Below are 22,900 nucleotides of genomic sequence, written 5' to 3' on the forward strand. Positions count from 1 at the left end.
TCAGTTCCCAGAACAAATCCTAGAAGACAGAAGGTTCTCCAATTGTTGAATGACTCAGTATCTCCAATTCCAAAATCTTTACAACACTCATGAGGCAATCCCAGCCATGAGCTTAGGACACTTATTCAATTTTAAGTTGACTTAAATGAGTCAACTTTTGGTTGGGATATATACAAATTCTTTTGGAGTATACATTTTTAAAACAATTGTCTTAAAAATTTACTACTTGGAGAAACCACTTTAAGAGAGCAACTTTCTGAGAAAACCAATAAAGATGTTGGAATAGAATAAAGGCTTGATGTCCATATGTTCTAAACAATTTTCTTTTTATTGACATATAGCTGACATATAATATTATGTGAGTTTCAGGGATACTCCGGCTAAAAATTTTTCAAATTTAAAACATAAGTCCTGATTTAAAGCCTAAAAAGCATGTTTGGTACTCTGTTAATATCTAAGGATAAATGGGGAAAGTATAAAGAGTCACTGGAGAAGACAGAGACACTGAGCCATGCTCCCTGAGATCCGAAATTAGGAGAATCTATGGAGATTGCCGGACCTGGATAAGGCTGGCGGGTGGGGAAACCCCAGAAGCCCCAGGAGGGAGGAGCATCTAGGCTCTGCTCAAGGGTGTGGGGCTGGGACTGGAAGGCCCTCTAGACTCAAGCAGGCTAACGTGATACCTTCCGTAGCACGCAGAGCCTTGACCATGGGAAGGTACCATAAGAGAACAAATGCACTCACACAGCACCCACCATCTCTCCCCACGACGCTTTCAATAGACCTTTAGCTGGTGCAACTGCGTCCAACCCCCTCCCAGTCCCATCCAGCGCCCTCACCGGCCCCAGAATTCTCATTCTACCTAAGATCAAACTGTGTCACCCCTCCCCCTGCTCAAAAGCTACCAGGGCTTCCCAGTCATCACCTGTGGCCCAAGCTTCCCTTCCCACTGTCTTATCGCACCACTGCCCACCCCAGCCCCAGCCAGCCAGTTCCCAAACGTGTCAGGACCTCCCCAACGCCGTCCTGCCCCGGTGGGAAAGCACTCCTGTTCTGGAGGAAGCCCTGGCGGCCGGCATCTGCACAAGGCTTAGCGCAATCCTCTCTGCTGGGAACCCCCCTCCCAGCCCACCAGGCAGGAGTACCTGCTCTTTACTCCCGTCCTCAGAGCCCTCCTCGCGCTCTCAGTTCTTGCGTCAGCATCTCCAAAAAGCCTGAGTGCCTCATCAATCTTTATAATCTCAGGAGGGACACAGAGCCTGGCACTAGCGGGCACTCAATGAACACGTATGGGGTTTAATTTAGAGTTTAATCAGAATACACAGCACAATTTTAAAACATTCCTAGTTTCCTGCGCACACATGTCCCTTTTGAGGGTCCTGGAAAGAAAATGCCTGAACTATTTTTTCTACATGCCCAGAGTAGGTCATTTCTAAGTAGTGGATTGAAATATGCTAGCAGGTCATTTCTAAGCAGTGGATTTGAATATCCCAAGTCAAAACTATTTTTCCTTTGAGTTGCTTAATTCCCTGCTTCTTGTTGGATCCATAATCATCTCCTCCTTGTCCAATCCCCACCTGAAATGTGTGTGGTTAGAACCACATACTTTTGGAATTACAGGCAAAAGTAATCTGGATTGCTGGCAACTTCAAGACGCATGTTTCAAGTTACAAAGCAAAACACTAACTTGTTTTCAATCCTGCTGTAAAAGTGTAGGCTTGCCTCAATTGCGCTGGGGCACAGCCAGAAAAGGGGGTCTGGGCAGACCTCTTGTCCACCCCTCTCTCTCCACTCCGGGGTGGGTTAATACACACACACACACACACGCACGCACACGCACATGCACACGTGCGCACACACAGGAGAATGGGAACTCAAGATGGAGCAAAGCCATTCCTCCCTTTTCCTCACTGGGAGGATCTAACAGAACAATTTTATTACCACGCTCCAAGATGGGCTCTCAGAGACCACCTGGAAAACAAGCAAATTTCGTGAATAATTATTTACCATAAGTATAATAAAATGTAAACTGGCATTTGCCTACCAGTTATTTAAGAGGACTACTTGTGACTGATGAATTTAATTCAGGTTCGACAAGAGGAAATATAATGCCTTCTGTAATGCTCATCTATGTGTCTGGTTTTGTGGCTGTTTTACACCCATGAAATAATTAGGGAAAATCACAAAACTACATGAAAGTAACTGATAATATAGGTAGCACAGTCGGAGGGATCAGTTGAAAGTTATCCTGCAAGAAATGCATTACTAATGATAAAGTCCCACAGACAGTGATCAGCTCCTGCTTTTGCGTATATAAATTAGATGGAGTCAAGGGATTCCTATGATAGTGGCGCTCAGTCTTTACAGATTTACAGCTAGGCTCCCTCTGAGTACATCTTCGTGGTTTGGAGTTTGTTTCCTGTATTTTTGAGCGCATGAACTTGTCCACACATATATTGTGACTTGGAATAAAAGGTTGTGAGCCAGTCATCAGGGGCTCCCAGACTTCGGAGTTTCAAGGCTCCATAAAAGATCTTGCAACAAAAATTAGGAAGCTTTGCAGCAGACACTGAGGTTCCCTAAGAGAATTTTTATAGGAGATAAACTGTCGCACACAATTCAGCATTTTACCATTATTACTGAGCAAAACCAGAATTCTGAGGAATTCTGAACCCCCAAGACAGTTCAGAAAGGTTAACCACTTGGATCCCAGAAGGCATCACCCATGCTCCTCTATCTGATGCTGGTTTCAGGAGGTAGTCCCCTTGCTTGTCATCACGGTACTGAGTTAAGGGCTGAGCCAGTGCAGCTGCTAAACCCACCAGCTGCCCGTCAGCCTGAGACAGTTCAAGCTGCCAAGGCAACAGGCAATAGTCAATCAACTACAGCAATCTCGAACCTTTAAAACTGCCAAAATAGTTCTCCTTGCTTAATATGACAGATCGCCAATTCCTATAAGTTCACACATTCTGCTAAAATGAAAAAAATATATGAACTACTGAAATATTTACAAATCTATTGCTACAATGTCTGGGATTTCAAATGGTGGGGGAGATTTATAGATGGAGTAAGATTGTCCATGTGCTGATAAATTTTGAAGTTAGATGATGGATTCATGGGGATTCAATATAGTATTTTTGATTATACAGGACAGCCCCCTTATCTGTGGTTTTGCTTCCGCAGTTGCTGTTTCAGTTACCTGCAGTCCCCTGAGGTCCCAAAATATTAAATGGAAAATTCCAGAAATAAACAATTCATACATTTTAAATTGGGTGCCATTCTGAGTAGCTTCATGAACTCTCTCCCCATCCTACCCCGTCCTGGGGTGTGAATCATCCCTTTGCCCAGCGAATCCGTGCCGTGTAGGCTCCCTGCCTGCCCATTAGTCACTTAGCAGCCGCCTGGCCAGAATCACTTCAACAGGGGTGGTATCGCAGTGTTTGTGTTCAAGTAACCATTACTTTACTTAACAATGGCTCCAAAGTGCAAGAGTAATGATGCTAGCAATTCAGATATTCTCTTACTGTGTCTAATTTTAACATTAAATTTCATCATAAGTATGGAGGTATAGGGAAAAAACAGTATATACAAGGGTTCATCCGGGGTTTCAGGCATCCACTCCGGGTCTTGGAATCCTAACCTCTTAACCTCGCAAACAAGGGTGGGGAGGGGAACCCCCGTACGAGTTTTGCAGATTGCTTAAATTTTCCAAAATGAAAAGTAAAAAATAATCATGAAGTCAAGTTTAAAACTATTAAAATGCAATCTCTACAGTGCATACAAGTGATTACATATATTCTTACTTCCTAGTGTGTTGCAGTTCTACAGTAGGAGAGCAGATCTTGACCCTTTACTAAGGCAGCTTAATTACAGGGACTCCACTGAGGTTTTTGCTAACGTCAAAAAAGAAAGTTAAGACACCTTCTGAAATTCAGCACAGGTTATAAAACATACAAGATTCAAGCTTTACTAGTTTGTTATCTACTCGATTTAAAGGAAGCTTTATAAAGGAAGATTTCTGCTATGTGAAAATAGACAAAACACAACAAAACAAAAAAGATGCTATAAATTTGCCATATGTATAGAGGAAGGCACTTTAGCAGGTAAAAGCTATTCCTTCGGCGGAAGGTAGCCTAACAACCCTGGCGAACGAAAAAGGCGTCTCTTCAGTCTTTTAGCGTTTGAACTTTTGACCTCTTCCCAAAATGTCACGAAAGAATTTCTAAACCGTGGGACTAGAAAGAACGCTTTCTTTCCTCAAATCGTTTCACAAAACATTACTCTTTACTATATACGCCTTGAGCCACCGAGCCCAAAGTACAAAACTAAAAAGTAAAGTCTAAAGGAGATGCAAACTGGATTAAGAAAAATGCATATGAAGTAATGCAATTAAAAACAAAACAAAACAAAACAAAACAGCAGGTCGAGACAGCACTGGAAGTGCGGCAGCGAATATCACCTTTCGGGCTCTCTTCCCCGGACACGGTTTTCTCTTTTGCTGAGGATCAGGCTTTCCACTGTCCTCCTCGTATCCCTTCCTTCCTTCAAACTCACAAAATGACTTGAAGAAACATGTACTGGCGGCAACGAAACTTACAGCTCAGTCTTGCAAGGACACAGCGGCGCTTAAGAGTCAACCCACACGGAGGGGGCGGAGGGACGCGTCTCCCGAGGCAAACGCGGCCGGGCCGGGTCGCCGCCCCAGGAAAGGACGCGCCGGGGGCGCCCGCGCACCTGGCCCGCTCGCCGCCGCCTCCCGCGGCCGAGCCCGCTGCCACCCGAAGCTACCTGAGCGCTGTCTCTCCACTTCTCCCGCGTCCGCACACGCGCCCCCGGCCCCAGCCGAGCTCAGAAGGTGAGACCCGCAGACCCGAAGCGGCCGCGGCCCCGCCGAGCCTCCCGCGCCGCCGCCCACCCGGCAGGCCGCAGGCACAGCCTCACCGGGGCAGCCGGGGAGGCTCCCGCCAGCTGGCCAGAGGCGGCGTGCTCGCCAAGGTACAGATCCGCGGTTTAGGTGCCAGGAAGCTCCCCACTCCAGCACTCGCCCAGGCTGCCGGCCCCTCCCCGGGCGCGGCGCGGGGGTGGAGAGAGGCGCGGGCGCCCGGGGGGAGCGGGGCCAGCGCGCCGGCTCGGGCGGGGCAGCGGGGGGGAATGGGGGGGATGGGGGGGTTCCCGCGGCGCGACAAGACGGGACAGGGCGGGCGGCGGCCGGACTCACCCAGGCAGCGGATGTGGAAGCCCGAGGGCGGCCGCAGCGCCCGGCGCGACCAGCCCTCGCGCAGCGCCTCCAGATGCTCCTCCTTGCCCTGGATTAGCAGGACCTGCTCGTCGATCCAGCCCAGGAAGAACGTCTCGGCCACCGCGGCCGTGACCTTCTTGTTCCAGAAGTGCTGCATGTTCTCGGCTTTGAAGTCGGCGAATATCTCGTAGCCGATGTGGTGCCGGGCGAGCTGCCGGGGCTGGGCCGGGGACGCGGGCCGGGCGGCCTCGGACCTCTCCCCCGCCGGCCCCTCGGCGGGGCCCAGGACGATGGCCAGAGAGTGAGGCGCAATTTGCAGAAACTTCTCCATCTTCAGAGGCATCCGGCGTCCGCGCGCGACCCCGCTCACCGCAGCCGCCGCCTCCCGCCGCTCCCGGGAACAGCAGCGCGAAGTGCGCTGCGCGACAAACGAAGAGCGTTAGTGCCCACCCCCGGGCCGGCCGCTTCCCCAGACATCCCGCGCCCAGATGCCGGGGACGCCCCCGCGCAGCCCCTGCGCGCAGCCTGCCGGCGGGCGCAGCAGGTCACCACGCGAGGGAGGGGAGGGCGTGCGGAGCCCGCTCGGGCCGACGGCTGGCGCGCATTACCTGCAGCTCCAGGCCACCCTCCCTGCACCCCTCATTTTCCAGCCGCTGCACCCTCGCCTCCCTCGGCGCCCGGCGGCCCCGGCGGGGGGCGGAGACGCCGGAGGGGGCGGGCAGTTCGCGCCGAGTCCGGGGAACCCTCCTGGCTGGACTCGGCCGGAGGAATCCCCCAAAGTCCGCTGCGGGAGGTGGTCGACGGGGTGCGGATGCCCGGGGCGGGGGCGGGGTGTGAGTTTAGGTGGCGGGGCCAGGGACGCACGGCGACACATGGAAGGCACCGAGTCCGGAGCGGTGAGTGTCGCTCCTCCCCACGCTCCACTCCGCCCTCGCCTCCCACCTCCTGCTGGAACAAGTGGCTTCGCTGACTGGTTGATGTGCCCTTGGAAGTGGCTTTTTTAAAAACTTAGTCAACCACGAAAAATTGTCATCCGTCCTCCTCCCACGCTCTCGTGGAACTCTCCTCCCGTATCTCCATCACGTACTGTGGGCCTGAGATAGAAGAAACCTAGTCATTCCCAGCGTTACCTACCCAACCCTCCGTTTAGGAAGAGGATACGGAAATTTACCAGGAAAGGTAATGATTATGCTTTTAAAAAAAAGAAAACAAGAAACAAACCAAAAAACCCCACTTCGTTAAGCTTCTTTGTATACAAACTCTGTTTTGGCTTATTTTTCATTGAGAAAGTTTAATTGTATATTTAGAGCCCTAATTAATTAACGCCAAGGCTTCATGCTACATTTCCCTAGAGGAGGGTTTCTCAGCCTTTGGTGTTTCAGAGTCACCTGCAGCTTTTTTTTTTTTTTTTTCCCCCCAGTACGCGGGCCTCTCACTGTTGTGGCCTCTCCCGTTACGGAGCACAGGCTCCGGATACGCAGGCTCAGCGGCCATGGCTCACGGGCCCAGCCGCTCCGGGGCATGTGGGATCCTCCCAGACCGGGGCACGAACCCGCGTCCCCTGCATCGGCAGGCGGACTCTCATCCATTACGCCACCAGGGAAGCCCCACCTGCAGCTTTTGTCAAAACATAGGTATCTGGATGTGGGTCTCTGATTCCGTAGGCCTGCTGTGGAACCTAATACTTTTTCTTTCAAAGAAATTCTCTGCTGCTGCTGCTGGTCCTGGACCATACTTTGAAAACCTTTGAACTAAAAAAAATGTTACGTGGTGGGAGGGATCGCTGAAGTGTTTGCTGCTGGCATCCTGGGATTCTATTACCATGAAAAAGTTACTAAACCCAAGTCCGAAGACCTGGGTTTTAATTTTACTGAAGGTGTCCTTGGACAAGTCACTGAACCCCAGTTCCTCCCATTTGCAAAATGGGAGTTGATAAAGCCCCACTCAAGCCCACGTCTCTGGACCGGAGAGAGCATCAAGGAAGGACATGTTTGAGAAGTCGCCTCAAATGATAAAATGTGCAGTCAGCATGAGAATGTGTGCTGCCACTAGTCACAGAAGCCAGGGGCTCCTCAGGCCTTAGAAAGCCAAGGACTGGACTTGACATGAGGGAGGCAGCCATGGTCGTATGAATGCATCCTGCCCTTGGAATCTCCCAGGCACCCGCGGAGTGGTGAGACCTGATCATTTCTTGCTGGGCTTTTAGTGCTTTAGCACTAAGCCTCAATTTGGCACCAGTGACGCAACATTCTTCGCCCTCCCTTAGTGCCTGGGCCTCAGGAAGAGAGGAAGTGGTAGTGGCTGGAAAAATGGAAGAAGGAAAGATATACTTGTGACATTTTTTTTTAACCTAGCAATTTTTAAAATTTTTGTATTATGACATAATTTCAGACTTAGTGAAGAGTTGCAAGAGTAGTGCAAAGAATACCCATGTATTGAATATCTTCACCCAGATTCCCCAAGTGTTAGCATTTTACTACACTTTTCAATAACCCTTTTACTACACTTTTCAATAACCCTCAGTTCCCAGTTGGCCCACAGTACCCTCCATGCATGGACTCAGGGTCACGCATGTTTCTACTCCATGTCAGTTTCACCAAAATTTGCCTGTAAATATAGCTTTCTTTTCTTCCTCGATCTTTCCCTCTCTTTGCTTCCGCACCCATCCACAGTCTCTCTTCTTGCAGCCCCCAGTCTTCAGCGGCTGCAGCAGCAGGAAGCTAGGACAGGGATGCACTGGGCAATCCTTCAGATGCTAAATAATAAAACCAGTCAAGGGGCTTCCCTGGTGGTGCAGTGGTTGAGAGTCCGCCTGCCGATGCAGGGGACATGGGTTTGTGCCCCGGTCCGGGAAGATCCCACATGCCGCAGAGCGGCTGGGCCCGTGAGCCGTGGCTGCTGAGCCTGCGCGTCCGGAGCTTGTGCTCCGCAACGGGAGAGGCCACAACAGTGAGAGGCCCAAGTACAGCAAAAAAAAAAAAAAAAAAAACCAGTCAAGGAAAAATAAAAGGATGTAGGGGGAGCAATGACCAAGTAAACAACTGTAAGTGTAATTATAGCATGAGGTGCACGCCTTGAAAGTGTCGAACAGAGCAGTGTCAGAAAGAAACAGGAGGGGGTTTCCCTGGTGGCGCAGTGGTTGAGAGCCCGCCTGCCGATGCAGGGAACACGGGTTCATGCCCCGGTCCGGGAAGATCCCACATGCCGCGGAGCGGCTGGGCCCGTGAGCCATGGCCGCTGAGCCTGCGTGTCCGGAGCCTGTGCTCCGCAATGGGAGAGGCCACAACGGTGAGAGGCCCACGTAGCACAAAAAAGAAAAAAAAAAAGAAACAGGAGGACCTACATTAGATAGGATACTGGGGTCTCTAGGAGGAGATGGGCATTTACTCCTGCCCAAAGGATGAGAAGTAGCCTATCTTGCCAAGGCTGCATAGGCCACACTTCTGATGTCACTGGAAAAGTTGTACTCTGTCTTTTATCCCCTTCAGAGAGGCACTTGCGTGTATCATCACGAAAGAAGGTGCAAATGTTTCTTGGCAAGGAACTATTTCCTTCCCTAGGTTCAGTATCCAAGACCTTTATATTGACCCAAGTACTGGTAAGATTTCCTGGTTATTTTCCAAGGAAAAGTATTTAACATTTATCAAATGCCTTATTTTTGCAAAACTCAATGAGAAGGAACAATTATTATTCTAATTTTTCCAATGAGAAAACGAAGTTCACATATGTTAAGTAATTTGGCCAAGATCACACAACTACTAGTTGATAAACCGAAAATTTGAACCAGACTTATGACTCCAGAACCCAAGTTTCCTCAGCCTGCACTGCAGCCTCCAAAGGAACTGAGAACCTGCAAGATAAGCTAGGATTACTTCATTCAGAAGGGATTATTGCGCCAATTCACTTGAAAATGTTCAGGAAGAACTTCTCGGGTAACTCATCAAATAAGAAACCCTCAAACCCCCTGGGGAGAACAGTTGCCTCAGTTTTTATTTTATTTTATTTTATTTTTGCGGTACGCGAGCCTCTCACTGCTGTGGCCTCTCCCGTTGTGGAGCACAGGCTCCAGACGCGCAGGCTCAGCGGCCATGGCTCACGGGCCCAGCCGCTCCGCGGCACGTGGGATCTTCCCGGACCGGGGCACGAACCCGTGTCCTCTGCATTGGCAGGCGGACTCTCAACCACCGCGCCACCAGGGAAGCCCCTCAGTTTTCTCCATAGTGAAGTTCAAGGTCAAGCGGGATGTTGTGCAGAATGAAAGAGCACTGTGAATGAAATTCTTTATCAGCCCTTCTCCCCACTGCCTGCCGTCAACTGCCTGCCATTCCTGCAGGGAAAGAGGGCTTTGCTAAACCTACTCTGGTCCAAGCTTATCAGTTGCTGGTTGTCCCACCAGGATATAACAGACTCTCAGACAGTCATCACTCAGGGATGTGCCTTCCACCCTAAGGGCCCTCAGTTCGGAATTTCTGTTTGTGGCAGATGGTGTTTTTGAAAGATGGCTGCCGCAACACTTCCCACGTTTGTGCGTTTCCGTAATGTGACCCATTTCGGTAGTGTGACTCCCCCATCAGGAGATAGCAGTCTCTCTCGCTACCCCCTTGACTCTGGTCAGGCCCCGTGATTGCTTTGACCTATAGAGTAGAGCGGAATTGATGCTGTGCCAGTTCTGGGAATAGACTGATTAGCTTCTTCGTTCTCACTTCTGCTTCTTGGAAGCAGCCGCCTTGTAACAAGTACAGCTACGTTGAGATCATCATGTTGTGAGGAAGCTCAAGCTAGCCACAAGGAGAGGGTGTGGAGAGAGAGTAGTGCTGGCCAACTCCCAGTCGTTCTTACCAGCCCAGCTCAGGCACCGACACATGAGTGAAGGAGACATTCTAGCCCCAGCAGACACCAAATGTGGAAGACCCGAGACCCCATACTAGTAACCCCCAATCGAGCTGTCCCAGGCACCTCTAGGCATTCAAGTCAACCCAACTAAAGCTTCCAACTTTGTATAACCGAGGTGAGCCATCCCCACTGTGTCTCGTCTCATTTCTTTTTTTTTTTTTTTTTTTTTTTTTTTGCGGTACGCGAACCTCTCACTGTTGTGGCCTCTCCCGTTGCGGAGCACAGGCTCCAGACGCGCAGGCTCAGCGGCCATGGCTCACGGGCCCAGCCGCTCCGCGACATGTGGGATCTTCCCGGACCGGGGCATGAACCCGTGTCCCCTGCATCGGCTGGCGGACTCTCAACCACTGCGCCACCAGGGAAGCCCTCGCCTCAATTCTTGACCCACACAACTATGAGCATGATAAAGTGGCAGCCGTTTTTCCTCACCGAGTTTTGAGGTGCTTGGTTACAAAACAATAGATAATTGGGCCGCTGTTGCTCTCGTATTGTTTGCACGCATCTTGGGTCAGTCTAATGGATAAGAATCCCGACAGGAAACGAGATTTCAGTGATGTCCTGATTGTGGCATCTCTGGAGAGTCAACTTTTATAAAGCAAAAAGGGAGTCCTGCTATGTTACTTTTATCTCACAAGTGTGATAGGTGGATTTAGACTCCTAAGTCCATAATTCAAGGCACCAATTGATTAATGTGTCAGAAAGAATGACATCTGCACAAGCCATTCAATAAAGCCTCACTGCAGTAGGAGTCCAGCGTTTCCACAGAGCTCCTATCACCATGGGGTTACCGCTTGTTCTAATTAAAAGCCCCCTAAAGGATCCTTTCAAGGGTAATCCACCAACACCCTTAATTGTAGCGCACAATTTACGCAGTATTATTGATTTTGTTTGATGCTGATGACTACGTGCTCACCTACTAGCTGGAAAGAGGCTCTCAAATGTCTATTACTGTTTATACCAGGTTAATAATGAAAATAGCTAACATTTACATGGTGCTTCCTTGTGTCATGTACCATGGTAAGCACTTTATGTATACTCATTCATTTAATCCATGCGGAAACCCTATGGGGTAGTTACTATTGTCATCCTAACTTTATAGATGAGAAACTCATCCACAGAGACCTTAAGCCACATGCTCGGGGTTTTGGTGACTTGGTATAAAGTCCTCAAGCCAGGATTCAAATCCAGGCAATCTGGTTCCAACCACACTGAAGGCCCCCTCTACTCTTCGAAGAGTTTGTGATGGTCTTGTTGTCACAGCCGCACATGTATGAATCACTTGCTTGAGGATGCTGGTTCCATCCAGTGGCTGAGAATGAATCTGATGTTGAAAAGACTGCAGAAGTACATCACATGCCTCACTTCTCCCCACAGCACACCAAAGACACTTACCTTAGTCAAGACCTATGTCGATCTTCCTTACAGGGAAGACTTCTTGATGGCCTGAGACACTTTCCCAAAGTAGCTCACAGTGCTTCTAAATGCCACCCGGATTCCTCACTCTTTTTCCCCCCAAAGAACGAATCTCTTCTAAGACAAAATTTAATATTGCCGCCATAACTGAGAGCTTCATGTAGCCTGAAAGTGAACTGTGGCTGGTTCTGGGAGGCTTCTGCATAACGCTTCTGTGGACAGTAACACAGCCAGGACCCTTCTGAACTCTGGCCTTCATATGGCACAAGCCTTGGCATCTCATTACAAAGGCAGAAGCCTAGCCCAGTGTGCAAACTATATTTTTCTTTGTCTTCTGTTTCTATTCATGGTTTGTTCTTGTTGGATTCCTATAGCTGTGCATGGGAGCAGTTAAGGGTAGAAACCAGTCTACTTTTCCCTAGAAAATACTTTACAATTTTCCTGCCTGTAATGGTAAACCCAACTCCACATACCCCAAATTTTATGCCAAAATTCCATTTTATTTGAACAAAAATTTCATCGGCCACATCAAGTTGTGCTTGCATGTGGGATCCTCCCGGACCGGGGCACGAACCCGCGTCCCCTGCATCGGCAGGCGGACTCCCAACCACTGCGCCACCAGGGAAGCACTATTGTGCATTTTTTAATGGAATGTTTTAAATATTGGATGTCCATGTCCTTAGAATGCATGCCTCAGGCTTTAACTCTGAATGATTGGAAGTTACTAAATCTTGCTGCCGTTCATTAAGAATCATATATCAAACAACTGTTGTACTCTAGGCAGTGTTCTGAGTATGACACACAGAGAAATAAATAAGACGTAGCCCCCTTATTTGGGGGGGGGCTTACAGTTTGCAAGAGGAGACAGACAAATAATCTCCCCAAAATGGAATTAGGCCTTCTTAGTGCAGTAGTAGAAGCATGTACATGCTATATGGGAGTACAAAAGGGGGAAGGAGATAAAAGGAAGGAGAGGTTCATTAAATAGGTGACATTGAGAATGAGATAAGACTTCATACGCTGGGTAATATTGAACTAAGACTTGAAAGGTAAGTACTTATTATACGAGGTTGACGTATTACATACAGCTCTTTCCAAACTAAGGGACGTGATCCACTGGTGAGTCTCTGTCACTGGGCAGTGTGTCCAAGAAAACGGTTCTTAGCAATAGAGTACCCGTTTGGGATTGATTCCTTTTGATTTATTTTTAAATTAAGGTAGATTCAAAGTTCCTCTAGTAGTAAGTTTACTCAATCCTTTGCATACTGCTAGGCTTTTTAGATACGAAAGAAAAGGGCTGGAGTTACAACTACCCTGCCAGGGTTTGTGCATTTCACTAGTGTTCCCATGAGGTTGGGTCCCTCATGTAAATGGCATCGCCATGTGGCTGTGGTGGGGAAAAAAGACATGGCAAACTGCTGCCATAACGCGTACTGTACTGTCATTAATTTCGTAAGTATGTGGATGAGCGTATATAACGCCTTGTTACTATTTCATGTGAAATAACAATCGCCGATATTAATAACAAAGCAACATGATACACACAATTTTTATATATTTTCTCCTACTAACTGGAATAGAATCAGTTCATTATGTGTTGATTTTTTTAAAAAAATCTAATTGCCAAGTTCTACCCCTGATTTTGTCTCCTCCATATAAGGAAGTGAATGCTCAGAGTCTGAGATCTCCAACAGTAGATCTCCAACAGTAGATAACCTGCCGGGACACTGCCGTCTTGCCCAAAGTGCCGCATTCTCCAGTAAACAGACCCTCCCTTCTCTGAGATCACTGCAGATGGCAGATCTCCAAAGGCAAGAAAAGGGCCAACTAAAAATAGACAGTTTTAGGAAAATGCTCTGGTTAATCAGATAACTGCTATCTGAAACAAGCAGATACCAAAGCATTTTAAAAGACAGAAACACAGTCATTCACAAGAGAAAGCTTAATGATCTTATTCATGTTGTATTTGTTAAAGTGGAACTTCAAAATCATCTATATCGGGCATTCAGTTATAAATGGAATTCGATTCCTACGGTGTTTTCCACTTGGTTACTTTAGCAATATGACTCACCAGAGTTTAGAAATTACATATAGTTAGTCATTCTTGGTGATTTATTCTAGATGAATAAATGTACTCTTTCTCCAAAAAAAAAGTTGAAGTAGTTTTATTTGTAATTTGTTCATATTTCCTTTATACTATTAATGGGGATCGTCCTGATAATTTAGAAATGCGAAATAAGTGGCAAATCAACAAGACTTGTCTACCATCTGTGACAGTTATTGTGACTCGTAGTATCTTTTCAGCGCACCACTTTTAATGTGTTCTGTTTATCCTACTTAAATATTTTAAAGGATGTAAATTGAACAAGTCATTAGATAAGCACTCCATGTCTAAAAATTATATTTCATATTAGAATTAAATATATACATACAGTAAAGACAACATATTTTATTAGAAAACATATTATCAAGAAAAAAGTACATTTAGGTCTTCCATTTCTGGCAATGGAGCACACTAGACAGCCTAAAAATTTCTCAGTACAGGCACTTAAAAATGATACATATATATAATACCACCTCTTGCACTCACCTTATGCTTTCAGGTAGGATGGAGTCGCTTATGTCAGACCAATGATTCTGCCAGGAACAGCTAGAAAAGCTAGATAACATATAAACATTGTCTGCTTAAAGGCATCACATGGCTGCTGAAGCAACAAGGAAAACAAAAGTAATAAAATTTCTGAGGGAGGCCCATGAAGCGGTGATCTGACCTGCAGACAATTTTCCCTAAGGAAATGGGTTAATCTAATTCCTGGCTATGAACAGGAGTCCAGAAAGCCAGTCTTTTATTTATTTATTTTAGTGCCCCGACCAGGAATCGAACCCGTGCCTGCTACAGTGGAAGCGCAGAGCCTTAACCACTGGACCACCAGGGAAGTCCCCCCAATCCCCTTTCCCTGAGTAGACTTCTGAGTAGTAGAGAGCTGCTTCCGACAGACAGAGAAACCAGTAGACTTTCTGGCAGTTTTATACAGTTGGAGTGATATAATTGCAAGGCCTCAAACATGGCAATTTTCTGTTCAAAATAGCTGCAGAGGACGGGAGGATAAAAAGCCGAGCTGAAACCCTCAGAAAACTAGAACAAAGCTTTTGTCGGCTTCAGTAATGATGAGACAAGGACTGGAGCTCACGATACGCCAGGTGGAGGAGTTCCAGAATGTACATCAGGCTCTCAGTTGAAGATGGATGAGACAAAGGTAAACTGCAATGCAAAATAGAGCCTGCTCAGTCCCTTGTTGAACGAAAATGATCAGCTCCCACTCTATCTGCTTAACAAGGGAAAGAGGGAACTTTCTCTGGAGGAAGAGATAGTATTACCTGGAGCCTCTACAGTATTTTATATACAATGTCCAGCATTCAGTTAAAAAATTCCAAGGCATGCCGAGGAAAAGGACTATATTGAGTCTGTTGAGTCCTGGAGGAAAAAATATACTATAAACAAACCCATAGCAGACAAGAATTTCAACATAATTATAGCATGTTAAAGAAAATAGAGGAAAAGGTGCGGAAAAACAATAGAGAAGTTTAGCAGAGCATGGAAATATTTTTAAAAAACAGAAATCTTAAAAAAAGGAAAGTAAAATCTTTAAAATTAGAACTCAGTACATGAGCCTATGCCCAGACAATATAACAGTTTTTACCTACTAGCGTGGTTATAACAAAAAAGACAGACGATAACAAGGGTTGCTGAGGATGGGAACAACTGGAGCCCTCACACAGTGCTGGCGGGACTCTCAAGTGGCGCGGCCACTGTGGAACACAGTTAGCGGTTCTCAGAAAAGGAAACAGACCCACATAAAACCCAGCAATTCCACTTCTAGTGATCTGTCAGACAGAAATGAAATGAAGATGTATATCCCCACAAAGCCTTGTCCACAATAGTCATAGCAGCATTATTCACAATAGCCAAAAAGCAGAAACAACTAAAATGTCCGTGAACTGATGAATGGAACACAAAATGTTGACTATCTATGCCATGGAATGAAGCCAACCCTCAACACCCATGGGGGATGGGTTCCAGATTCTATAGTCTAGTGGATCCTCCGTATTTGCCGACTCCATATTTGTGGATTCAACCAACCACAGATCAAAAATGTTTTGATTGTATGAAATGTCCAGAAAAGGCAAATTTATAGAGACAAAAAGGAGGATTAGTGGTTGCCGAGGGCTGGGGTGGAAATGGGGTGATTGCTAACGGAGAAGAGGTTTCTTTTCAGAATGATGGAAATGTTCTAAAATTAGGTGGTGGTTATGATTGCACAACTCTGTAGACACACTAAAATTCTTTGTATACTTAACAGAGGTGAATGTTATGCTGTATAAATTATATCTCAATAATGCGGTTAAAAATAAAGATAAAACCCAATAAAAATGATCAAATAGGGCTTCCCTGGTGGCGCCGTGGTTGAGAGTCCGCCTGCCGATGCAGCGGACACGGGTTCGTTCCCCGGTCCGGGAAGATCCCACATGCCGCGGAGCGGCTGGGCCCGTGAGCCATGGCCGCTGAGCCTGAGCGTCCGGAGCCTGTGCTCCACAACAGGAGAGGCCACAGCGGTGAGAGGCCTGCGTACCGCAAAAAAAAAAAAAAAAAAAAAAAAAAGATCAAATAATCCAGTAAAGTATGTTCTCAGAGTATATTTTAATAGTTTGTTCGCTTGATTTACAACTGTGGAATATGTAAACATGTGGTATGTGGATCTCCATTGGTATTAAGGACAGCGTGTCTGTCATTGTCGCTGGTGGGACCACACACAGATTACTAGGTTCACATTAGGAACCAGGCACCGAGAAGTGGGTGACTGGCCTGAGAACCGTGACAAGGAAAGAGAGGAAAATGCACAGGGTTTGGAAAGTTCTAATCATACTGATGGAAGCTGTGTTACACCTACTACCACGAAGGGCTTAGGGTTGCCTTTTCCTTAGGAGTTCTGCACAGCTGAGTGTATAGACTCCAAGCTCAGAACATATTACAATTAATTTACTTCCACATTTCCTCCAGAATGTTCCCATCACTATCCCTAATCCTCTCATAACCCAGGCTTTGACTTACTTTTTCAGTGAAGATCACAGACAAGTAGCTAGAATTAATGCTTTCTACGAAAATCTGATTTCTCTGTTGGTGCTCTGTTTTCCTCCTAACTCAGAGAACTCAACAACAGAGATTTGTCGTCCATTTTCTAAATCACCAACCCCCGTAAGTCTGCCCTAATCAATTCCATGGGTAAAATTAAAGAACAATATATTGAAAATAAAAATAAACTTACTTGGTCATGATTTTGGTATAATTCAGCATCTTTACAAATCACCTAATACCTATACTAATATTACCACATGGTTCGAGTTGGGGAAAGTATTGCAGCTAAACAAAACGATGCCGTGGTTCTGAATATGGTCAGACCAGTCCAAACACTGTGGTCCCAGAAACGGAAAATGCTTCTATGCTTTATCATGCATTAATTAAAAGCTAAGAGCTCTTTCAGAGTTTTGCTTGGTGGCCCAGGGATCTAAGTGATTACCACCTGCATTTGGTGAGTCAGACTCTAAATATTAAAAATGTCCCCGCAGGCAACGTCTGTTTCTCAGATCTGCCCTTTTGTGGCTACGGAGTTGAGCCATTCGGGAGACTCAGATCCCCAGGCTCCTATCCACCCTGTCAGCCGTCCTCTTCAAGGGATTATCCTTCACAGAGGTTGCCTCTGCTCTAAAAGGATACGCAGGGAATCCTGCAAATGCACAGGCCATGGAGAGATTCTCAGAGACTGGGGGTCACTGAGGCTGCGGGTAGGCGAGCTGATGGATTGTCTCCATTTCTCCCCCAAACTCCTTCTCCATCCTCCTCTATCTTGCTCTCCACCCAGGAGCCTGACTGCCATGGGCTGCACCAACAGCTGACTTGCCCTCTTACTTCCAGTTAGATCTGGCCCAGAAATTGGCAAGACAGGGGAGGCCAGGAGGAGAGAGAGGATGGGGTATTTTTTCCCGCAACAATTCCCAGTCAGGCTTCAGGGTGGGCAGTAGTGTGCTCCTCTCCCCAAGGCCACGGCCCCCCTCCAGGGCCCTTTTCTACAATGGCAGGTCTTGCTGGGTTGGTGACCACTCCCTTCCCTTGCCCCTTGCTTCTTCAGAGAGTAGTACAGGACTCTCTGCAGCTGCTCCCCCGGGATGCTTCACTACCCCTTGTTAGATTCTCTTAACGCTGCCTCCTCCTTTGCAAATACTCCTGCATAAAACTTTCTTCACTTACCCCTTTTGAGAATGCCATCCATTTCTTTCCAAGATCCAATGAGTTAATAGGAGTTACCATTGGTGAGTGGAACTGGGAAGAATTGGTAAAGTGTTTAACATTTTATTTTATCCTGCTCTGTATTTGTTTTTTATTTAAAAATGAGGGGACTGAAGGGAAAGGGGTGCACAAAAAATGAGTAGGTGTTACTTTGATAATTAAACACACACTCTCAAAAAAAAAAGAAAACTAAGCTAAAATTAAATAAATAATATTATTCATAACAGAAAACACGTAGGATTTTTACCTATTTCTTGTCACTATGGGAAGAAGTTCAAAGATATATACAGTAGGTTTGTTCTAAATGATGTCAAGATTTGCCTATACGTGTGTGTCATTGTGTTATATTGATAAAAATCTGTTTTTTTAAGTCTCTAAAAAATGGAATTCATCACCGAGTATGGACTCATGAGCAAAAGGAAAACTTTAAAATAGCTGTTGAGGAACAAAGAATCACAACATTGCATTTAAATGACGTAATATCATACTATTTACTCTTAAAAAATTTACCTTGAAAAACTGAAAAAAATCCAGAAAGATGCATTTGCTAGGGTATTAGTGAAGCATTGATATTCAGGCGCAGCTAAATGAGATATCCTCCCCAAAACGATTTCTTTTTTTTTTTTTAACATCTTTATTGGAGTATAATTGCTTTACAATGGTGTGTTAGTTTCTGCTATATAACAAAGTGAATCAGCTATACATATACATATATCCCCATGTCTCCTCCCTCTTGCGTCTCCCTCCCACCCTCCCTATCCCACCCCTCTAGGTGGTCACAAAGCACCGAGCTGATCTCCCTGTGCTATAAAATATGTGTATATTTTGAAAGTGATATAGCATCACTTTCCCAAGCTAATGTTCTTCCTCACTCATAATAAATAGAAAACTAGATCTCTGTGTTTCATAGTGAATGCGTCTCAAAACACATGTTGAATGAAAAAAGCAAATTCCATAATGGCTTATCGTGCCATTTCTGAAAAACAAAATCCACAAACAACACTGTGTACTTTGTTTTGTTTTCCAGAAAACACCTATTTATTATTTATTATGAACCAGGCACTATGTTAAGCACTTGACAAATATTTACTCATTTATTTTTCAGAGCAGCCCTACCAGGGAGGCTCTAATATTACAGATTTCCTACAAATGAGGAAATGGAGGCCCAGAGAGGTTGAGTTACTTGCACAAGGTCACAAAGCTTGTAGAAGACACTGGGATCCAAATCAAGGTGGTTAGACACCATGGTCTCTGCTCCTAACGTCACGGCCTCCTGTGACTCTGAAGAAGCCAGATGTTGGCCCCAGGATTAGGAAATGCTGAAAAAGGTGCTGCCCTGCTTACCTCACAGCTCTGTCTCTATCTCTAGACAAGCCATTGGTTACTCTCCTCCTTTGTCCAGTCACAGATCTTCTAGGATAGATATTTGAATGTCTCCATCCCTTTGAGAAGAATACTGGACAGTTGGCAAACTCCTACCGTCCGGAAAAAATGTCATCCTTTCTGGATTCCCATTTATGTCCTCAGTAACTACGACTGGCTGTGGGCAACTGGATTTCTGTTCTCTTACCAAAGGGCTCTGCTGTGTTGGAAAGAACACTGAACTTGGAGTCAGAATATCTAAGGTTGGGTACTGGCTCCACCACTTAAGAGCTGGTGATGTTGGAAAAGTTACCTGGACTTAGGGACAAAGATAGCTGACTGAACACATCTTCCCCAAATCCCACTAAACTTCAGTAAAGAAGAAGAATCAATACTCTTTTTACACAGGGGAGAAAGCATTGTTCTTGTTTGTTTATTTGTTCATTTTAAGGAGGAGTCTTTCATTATCACTCACCAAACAAATGTTTAATGAGGGTGCAGCACCATTGGAAAAGGGGCTTTACACTATATTGGAGATAGAAGACCAATATATCTGAAATAAAGCAAACATTAAAGATGATGAGGGCTTCCCTGGTGGCGCAGTGGTTGGGAGTCCGCCTGCCGGTGCAGGAGACACGAGTTCGTGCCCCGGTCCGGGAAGATCCCACATGCCGCGGAGCGGCTGGGCCCGTGAGCCATGGCCGCTGAGCCTGCACATCCGGAGCCTGTGCTCCGCAACCGGAGAGGCCACAGCAGTGAGAGGCCCGCGCACCGCAAAAACAAACAAACAAACAAAAAAGATGATGATATTACCTTGCCTGATTGTATGGAAGAGAGTATGGTTGCTTTGAAATTTCAGAACAAGAGATCAGTGAGGACTGAAATGGTCAGAGAAAGTTTTGTGATGAAAAGGAATGTTTGCTAGGTCCTAAGGAACATGGGTAGCCTTACATGGACAGGGCAAGATATTTCTGGTGAAAGAAACGTGATAAGAACACAGCTTTGGGCTTCCCTAGTGGCACAGTGGTTGGGAGTCTGCCTGCCAATGCAGGGAACACGGGTTCGAGCCCCGGTCTGGGAAGATCCCACATGCCGCGGAGCAACTAGGCCCGTGAGCCACAACTACTGAGCCTGCGCGTCTGGAGCCTGTGCTCTGCAACAAGAGAGCCCGCGACAGTGAGAGGCCCGCGTACCGCGATGAAGAGTGGCCCCCGCTCGCCGCAGCTGGAGAAAGCTCTCGCACAGAAACGAAGACCCAACACAGCCATAAATAAATAAATAAATAAATTTATAAAAAGAAAACACAGCTTGCAGCTGGGTCGGTGAGGAGGTGAAGCCAGTTCATCTTGGAGAGTCGTGCATCTTCCCTACATCTCTACGACCTATATATCCACCCACCCACCATCCACCAGCACCTGGCAGTATACAGGTCTTGGCTAATGTTTTCCAAAATGTAACTCAAGACCGGGAATTACATTGGGTGCTATACTACAGACCTTCTTGAAAACCAGGTAGTGGAATTTGGACCTGATTCTAAAGGAAATGACTAAATAAATGTCTTAACTGGGGATGGATGGTGTTCTGTAACTACAAAATGCTCTTTGGGGAAAGTCAGTCCATAACACACAACCACAAGACAGACCACGGACCAGGAGAGTCTCAAGTACGTGTCATTACAAAAGAAACTGGCTCTGGAAAGACCTTCCTTGGATCATATAAAGGATGGAGCAAGAAGCCCAGTCTAGACAGTGGCCAGAAGAGCCAAAACAAAAATCGTCACACACTCGCACGTTAGTGTTGTAAAATCCTCAAATCAATATTCTCCGACCGGACTGAGCAGAAATGAGTTGCTGCCCATGTTCAGAGTTACCAAAACATTCACCTAATAGGAATCTTCTTTTGGAGAAAAGAACTGATTATTTTGACTTAAAAAAAAATCCTTATTTATTACCAACATACCTACATTTTTCTAATCATTTTGGTGCTGACCTTGTCGACCACAATATAGTTATACATCAGTTCCGTTAATGTGACCATTATAATACTGCTAACCTAATATAGAACTTATTCACAGAGACAGAAAACAGAATGGTGGTGATTGTTCAATGTGTAGAGTTTTGGAAGATGAAAAGAGTTCTGAAGACGGATGGCAACGGTGGTTGCACAGCAGTGTGAATGTACTAAAGCCATATATACTATATACTTTTAAATTGCTTAAAATGGTGAATTTTATGTTATGTACATTCTTAATTAAAATATACATTAAAAAATTTTTTTGGAAACTTAAGTCTCTTCCTTTGGAAACTGGAAAGGTCCTGCTCAGGCCATCCACAGAGTTTTAGCTTATTTTGAACGAATCCCATTTGCCCTTTGTTAAAACCCAGCAAGGCAGTGGCTCCCCGGGCAGTGCTGTGGCCACGCCCAGATTCTCCTCTCGCCCCTGGTGCTTTCGTCCACCTACTCTCTTATACCCTCCATCCAAGCTGACTATAGCACAGAGCTCAAGAAACTCTTTGTTTGAAAACCTCCATATTTTCTGCCCCCAAAACTGGGTCATTAGCTCTGCAAGCATTCTCTTGGACCTACCGTCCAACCTGCTTAAGCCTCTGTCTTGACTGCACTGAAGTCTGTTTCCTCCCTTCTTCAGACACTTGCCAAAGCCCTCACTTGCCTCTCGCCCTTGAAAACAAACCACAAAATAAAATTTTAAAAAAAGCCTGCTACACTTTATTCCCCTTGCGTTGAAATCTTACTACACCAAGTTAAAGTTCAAATCTTTGTGAGTTCATGGTTTCATTCAACAAATCTTACTGCATGTCTGCTAGTGGCAGGGATTGAGTTTAGCACTGAGCCTGTAAGAGCAATTAAGACACAGTTTCAGTCCTTGTGAAGTCTGTGGTCCAGCGGAGGAAACACATAAATGAAGAGGAAATTACAACCAGAGTAAAAATGCAACCAGAGGAGTAAGCAGTGGGTAGGGTGAGGGGCACACAACCCAGCTGAAAAGATGGGAAGAAAGGTATTTTGGGAAGAGGGAACAGCATGGGGGTAGCCTAGAGGAGGCAGCTAAAACAGGGAGTGTAAGCAGGTAAGTATTCCTCAACATTCTAGCATCCGTGTGCAGAATGGGAAATGCAGGTTCTGGATAGAACTGCCTCTTTGGTTTCCCTGTGAAGTGGTATGGCCCTGCCTTAGGAGATGAGGGCCCCAAATTAATTTTTCCAGCTTTTCCTGTTCAAAATTTCAAAAGAACCTTAAACATCAGCATGAGAAAGGCCACACCTCATCTTTCTTTTTTTTTTTTTTTTTCCACACCTCATCTTTTGAGCTTAACTCCTGGAAGATACTCTGCTTTCAGGATGATAGCAGATACTGGATGTCTTCTTCCTTTCCCTGTGATTTTCTTCTTTCCTTCACACTGGGTAGAACGACACTGAAAATAATATGCATTATGTGAAAGCAACTTGAACACTCAGAAGTATGATCCAAGGGTGAAGGGTGAATAGTCACAATTAATAATAGGATACGTTGCCCAGTGGAAGGAGCAGAGTCTGAAATCTCGGGTGTAGCCTCTCTTCTCTGACGTCTGTGACCTGAAGTAAATTTGACAACCTCTCTGCAGTGCACCTTGTCATTTTTCCCTGTCTTGC

The 22,900-nt window shown here is 46.0% G+C and overlaps 1 protein-coding gene across 1 annotated transcript in view; it reads right to left on the minus strand.

The window, feature by feature from the left end:
• Window positions 1-4,937: 4,937 nt before the first annotated feature.
• The window catches only part of LOC125962844 (uncharacterized), a 33,233-nt gene continuing 15,270 nt past the window's right edge, over window positions 4,938-22,900 (minus strand). The window contains exons 2-3 of the mRNA XM_049704294.1: window positions 5,848-6,023; window positions 4,938-5,657 (exon numbers count right to left, since the gene is read on the minus strand). Of these exons, the coding sequence (XP_049560251.1) occupies window positions 4,938-5,657; window positions 5,848-6,023 (896 nt within the window). The remainder of the gene's footprint in view (window positions 5,658-5,847; window positions 6,024-22,900) is intronic.

This window comes from Orcinus orca, chromosome 21 (genome assembly GCF_937001465.1).
Source record: "Orcinus orca chromosome 21, mOrcOrc1.1, whole genome shotgun sequence".
Lineage (NCBI taxonomy): Eukaryota > Metazoa > Chordata > Mammalia > Artiodactyla > Delphinidae > Orcinus > Orcinus orca.